The sequence below is a fragment of the Chinchilla lanigera genome, unplaced genomic scaffold (genome assembly GCF_000276665.1).
Source record: "Chinchilla lanigera isolate Chin_1 unplaced genomic scaffold, ChiLan1.0 scaffold00026, whole genome shotgun sequence".
Taxonomy (NCBI): Eukaryota; Metazoa; Chordata; class Mammalia; order Rodentia; family Chinchillidae; genus Chinchilla; species Chinchilla lanigera.
This window is the reverse complement of record NW_004955427.1, coordinates 18905102-18911041: the sequence shown is the minus strand read 5'-3', so window position 1 is coordinate 18911041 and position 5940 is coordinate 18905102. Positions and strand designations below refer to the sequence as shown.

General features: G+C 38.3%; 1 protein-coding gene across 5 annotated transcripts in view; it reads right to left on the bottom strand.

Annotated features, from left to right (window-relative positions):
* Nucleotides 1-5464, bottom strand: part of LOC102014588 (chromosome unknown open reading frame, human C3orf30) — a 24265-nt gene extending 18801 nt beyond the window's left edge. For all 5 annotated transcript variants that reach the window (XM_005386431.1, XM_005386432.2, XM_005386430.1 and 2 more), the window contains exons 1-3: nucleotides 4069-5464; nucleotides 3337-3495; nucleotides 1589-1651 (exon numbers count right to left, since the gene is read on the bottom strand). In XM_005386431.1, coding sequence (XP_005386488.1) covers nucleotides 1589-1651; nucleotides 3337-3495; nucleotides 4069-5412 — 1566 coding nt within the window. In that variant the 5' untranslated portion in view covers nucleotides 5413-5464. The remainder of the gene's footprint in view (nucleotides 1-1588; nucleotides 1652-3336; nucleotides 3496-4068) is intronic.
* Nucleotides 5465-5940: the final 476 nt, after the last annotated feature.

The following is a 5940-nucleotide window of genomic DNA, read 5'->3' as shown; positions in this document are numbered from 1 at the left end:
CCCCCCCCCCCCCCCGCAACACACACCCTGTACAAAATCAATCCCAGGTCTATTGTGGGAATAAATGTGAAGAAACAGTCAAACAAACAAAGCTAATGCCCCTCCTATAAAAAGACCAATCACAAACTTCTTCAAGATAATATAGGAAACCATCATCAGGAGCACGGGAGAGACCTCTGAAATAGGACACCGAAAGATAAATCATAAAGAAATAGATTGTTAAATTTGACTATGTTAAATAATTTCTGTTTCTCAAAAGATGGATTTAAAATCTTTTAGTAGTGAGCAACAAAAAGACAAACAACTGATAAATATTTCCAAATGGTCAGTAGACAAATACAAACATATGCAAATGCTTTAGTTATAAGGAAAAGACAAAATGAAATAATTTTTGCTGTTCATTTATGGTTATGGCTTGTATCTAGATGTCCCCCGCAAAGTATATTTTGCTCAAAGGTGGGGCTTTGGACCTGGTTGGATCTAGGGCATGGGATGCTGAGATTAAAGGTGTGTGGTACTAAATTAGCCTACTGATCAAAATTAGCATAGTTTTGGGTGGCACCACCCAAAGCCTGGTAGCCTGAATGGGCTAAAAGGGAAAGGCAGGTTGCTGCTGCAGCTTGCTGCTCACTGCCTTCTGCCTGCCATGCTATGGACTGTTTTTCCTCTGCTGGGACCCTCTGTCATGTTGCTCTGCCTTGGAGCCAGATAATTATGGACTGAAACTTGTACAAACTGTGCACTAAATAAACCTTTCCTTCCTTAACTTGTGGGTGTTGGGTATCTTGTTCCAGTAATGAAAAAAAGTAAGATATTCACTGAAATAGATACTGGTAAAATCACTGAGAATAGGAGACACTGGTAGGGTACAGAACAATGGAACCCTTCCATGCTGATGGTGAGAATACAAATAGGTATAATCACTCTAGATAATTGTTCGAAATAATCTACTAAAGCTAAGCCAACGCAATACCCCATGATCTAGCACTTACTCTTCAAGATATGTACTTAAGAAATGTGTTACCAAAGAGACATGTACAAGAGGACTCATAGCAAACTATTTTGTAATAGCTGCAAGTTGGAAACAACCTGTGTAGCTACAAAACAAAACAAAACAAAGAACAGTTACATCACATTCCACCCAATGAATACCCACACTGATGAAAGTGAAGAACAACCATGCATAATGGATAGATCAACCTCACAGGCATAATTCTGAACAAAAGAAGTCAGATAGAAATGAATACATAGTACATGGGATTCCCTATATGTATGGCTTAAAAAACTAACAAATCTAAACAAAAGCGTATCATAATTCATGTTTAGCAGAAAAATTGTAAAGAAAAATGAAGTTATTATTATAACAGTCAGAATGACAATTTCTTTTGGGGGACTAATAATTATAAGGGAGAGAAGAAGTCTTCTGGGATGCTGGCAATATGTTAATTTTTAGAAATCTGAATGGTAGTTACAGATATGTTTACTGTATATTAATTAGGAGATGCACATATCTTGTAGAGTTTGCTACATGTGCTACATTTTGCAACCATGAGAATAAAAGGGCTGTTCATTTTCTTCTTTTCCATACCTGGCACAGCATAAAATGCAAAGGGTCCTGTGGCTTTTCAAAGACTAAGTTTTCAGTGATCTGCTGAGAGAGAACACAATGCCTCAAATTTTAGTTCTGAGAGAAAGTTATGCATTTAGATTATAGCTGATCAGTTTTTCCCACTAGCCTAAGTGTACTATAGCATTTGAAATAAATTTATGGATCTCTACAAAAGAACAACTTTCTTACTGCTGATAAAAGTGGGCAAATTAAGATAAAATTGGAAGGGATAAAATTTAATTATAAATAGCACTAGATAATAGTTTCCAAGATCAAAGAAGTAGTAAGGAAGTTCTGGTAAAATCTTTAAGAATTGTGATTTTGGTAGACTGATATTAAATTACTTATTTTGAAGAGAAATTGAAGAAATATCCTTCAAATAAAAATTGAAAATGCTGTGTGATCTTACGTATAATCTTGCTTCTGAGACATTTGATTCTAAAAGGTAAAAGTTATGTTCAGTTGCAATATTGAAAGAAAAAGCATACATCACAGAAATTAACTTCCACTTGTTTTTGTAGTTATTGGATAGCTCAAAAATTATAATAAACATTTTTTAATCACAGAAAATAATAGATAAATTTCAGGTATAAAAATATTTAGCTATGTTTATTATATCTACATCATTCAATTATATATTTCATATATACTTGTATTTAAACATTACTTTTTTCTAATAACAATATTTTATGCATAAACATTAATTTTTGAAAGATGAAAATTAAAGAATGTTCAAAACTCTACTGTCTTCAACAGTTTTTGTCTTTAGGTTTAATAATTGGTAGTTCTTTGATTAAAGACAGAAACTCAGCCATTAGTTCTCTCCTAAAAAAGGACATTATAAGAAGAGAAAGGCATAAAGCAACATTAATGAAGTAGCTATCACTTATTCCAATTTTTTATGAGGAATCTGAAGTTCATATGAACTTAATAATTTTCCTCAAATCACAAAGATAACAAGTGGCAAAATTAGAATTGTAGCCATTGGCTAACAGATTGTAATATTTTTGCTTTTTCCTCTATATTTTGCCTTATATTTTTTTAGTTTTGATGTTTTCATTTGAGGTGGGTTCTTCTAACTTTACCTTTCTGATTGTGAGTTACTTCATGTAGATATGTTATTATAGACGTATATGTGCGTTGCCAGCTAAATAATATTAACATAAAAATTAACATTCTAAACAAACAAAAACAACATACCAAATACCTGCTGTCCTCTCCTCCCCCAATAAAGCTGTGATAATCTCTTGTGGTTTGATATTGGTCAAGGACTTATTATGCCTTAAAAGTAGCTGCAGTGTTATACTCTGAGATTTATAACTTCAAGACTCACAAACAATTTTTCTTTTTCCTTCTCAATTAAAGAATATATGTTCTTAGATGGTGACAAGATTGGTCATCATTAGAAACTATTGTGTTCTTGTCTGGAAAGCCCTTTTCTGTCCTTTTTAATTGCCAGTATTTTGTCCTTTTGTCCTAAAGGTTAAAACCTTAATTCTTGGCCAATGTATCAACCATCCTATCTCATCTCTAACCACTCTGGGGGATTTAATATTATGGCATCATTCACTTGATGTTTATCATTTACTACTTTCAGTTAAAAAAAAGCACAGTAAATACACTTACTAACTTCTTATTTAGATCATATTTTCCCATTTTAATAGCAAATACCCTTTCTTACACTTTTTGAAAAACTTACAATGAGAGAAAAGGATTGAGAGGTTTACCTGGAATATTTGCAGGATGTTGTGTTCCTCCATGTACTGGAGTGACACCTGGTATGGATCTTCATAAACTATAGGAGGGAAACTCCCCCTGGGAGTTTCCCCCTGCTTCTGTGTATGAGAAGTATTTTCTTGCTCGAATTCTGAAAAATCATCCTGAAACTGAAATATCCCCCAAAGAATTTTTAATAAATCTAAAAGCTCTGGAAAATTTTGCAGATATAGTTATTGATGGACTCTGATATGAATGGGATCTTAAAACCAGGAAATAGAGGAAAGATAGACTTTTGTGAGAGACTCAACTCATCTTCCAGGCAATATGATGCACCTCAAGCCCTGGGAGGTACTTTAGGTATTCTCAATCTACTTCAAATACTTTCCCTTTCACATGGATCTCCAATCAATTCCAAACTCTCTTCCCTTGGTAGACACCCAGACTGGGGAAATGACTTAATGTACAGAATTAAGAATCAGGACTTGAAACCCAGGTTTTCTAAATCCTGGTTCATTAGTCCTTTTGGAGGCCTCAAAGTGGTAAAGGAGGTGATAGATCTCTTTTGCTTCCATAACCTCTCTTTCCTTTCCTGAGACTGATGGGGCGTACATACTATAACACATGGGTTTATTCCTCATCTTCAATCCAACATGTGTCCTCCCACCCCCTGCCCTATGCCATTTCCACTGCCGTCTTGGCCTCTAACCTCCCAGGAAGTATCAAGTGCTCTTTTCACATACAGGTTTAATTTCTGTGGCTTGAGTTTTTCTTTGACTGGTGTTAGGGTCCAAGATGGACAAGACAGCGGGAAGTTTTGAGTAAAAGGCTTGGTCTTTTCCTTGGAGATTACTGGTGACTCTGGCATCATCAGTGAAGGCTTGGCTGGTGGTTGGACTTTGACTTTCTGTTGTCATAGAAAGCTTGGGTTTGTGGTCTTGCAATTGACTAGGCTCAAATTTGCTGGGCTGTATGCTGTAGTCATTCTGTTTGTCTTGGTTGCTGAATTGGGAAGATATTCTATCCTCAGACTGGTCACCTGTTCTGTGGTAGGATAGGGAGTTTTCTTTTTGGTCAGCTTGTTTACCTGTGAAATTGTTAACCTGGTATTCTTCACTATAGGGACCTCTACCAACCATCAACTTATCTGTACTGATGTCAGCTTGGTAGATATCTTGCTGTTCAGTTGGTTTAGTGGCTTGGTAGTACTGTATAGCCGTTCTAGGTTCATCTTGGTCAGACAAGATCAGGTCAGCTTTCTCAGTTCTCTCAGCTAGGCTAGACAGTTTGAAGTCAATCTGTTCAGAAGTTTTTTGGTCAGATATTCTGTGTTGATCATTCTCAGATGCTCCTTTATTGGGTGGCATGGACAATGTGTCATCAATCTGCTGAGAAGCTAATCCTCTGACTTGGGTAGACAGTCCGTGGTCCACCTGCTCAGAGCCTCTTTTATCAGCCTGACCAGATAACTTGTGGCCCACCTGTTCAGAAACTCTTCTGTCAGCCTGGCTGTAGTCCACTTGCCCCAAAGCTCTTTTATTAGCCTGGCTGGATAACTTGTGCCCTACTGGCTCAGAAGCTCTTCTGCCAGCTTGGCTGGACCCTCTGTGGTCTACCTGCTCAGAGGCTCTTCTATCAGGCTGGTTGGATGATCTACGGTTCACCTGCTCAGAAGCTCTTCCACCAGCCTGATTGGACAACCTGCGGTCCACCTGTTCAGCAGTTCTATCAGTTAGATCAGGTACCCCATGTTCAACCTGTCTATATGCTATACCATTAGCTTGGCTGGATGTCTTGTCATCAGTTGAGTCAGATGATTTTTGGTCATATTGATCATGCACTGTATACCCAGAGTCTTCAGATACTCTGTGGTCAGCTTGAGCAGATATGATGGCTTCATGCTGGCTATATACTGCGTGGATAATTTGGTCAGCTATTCTGTGGACTGTGTGGTCATCTTCATCCTCTTTGGACTGGTTCTCCTGGTTGTCTTCTTCAAGGTTGTTAGTTGGACCAACATTTGGGGGTATGGCTGTGCTTTGAGGTCCCAAGGATTCAGAGGAACCCTCTTCTAGAAGCTCATCCATTTTCTGCTGAGTTCTTGTCTGGTTTTGGTTACTGGGTGCTCTGGGTGGGCCTCAGTTGTCTAGGCAACCTTCCATGAGTGGACAGAATTCCAACTTCTTTGTTTAGGCCTCCAAGCAACCCTGAGGGCTGGTGAATGCTTTGCTGCAGGCTTGGCCCAGTCGCTATCAAGAGAAAGACTGTTGGCTGGGCATGGTGGTGCATGTCTGTAATCTGAGCACTCTCAGAGGCTGAGGCAAGAGCATTGCAAATTTGAGCTCAGCCTAGGCAACTTAGTGACTTAGTGAGACCCTGTCTCAAAATTGAAAATAAACAAGGGGCTGGGGATGTAATTCAGTGTGAAGGCCCTGGGTTCAATCCCAAGGAGAAACAGAGAAACAGAGAGAGAGAGAGAAAGACAGAGAGAGAGAGAGAGAGAGAGACAGAGAGAGAGAGATAGACAGACAGAGAGAGAGAGAGACAGAGATAGGGAGAGAGACAAGAGAGACAGAGAGACAGTGAGAGAGACACAAAAGAGAGAGACAGATGGA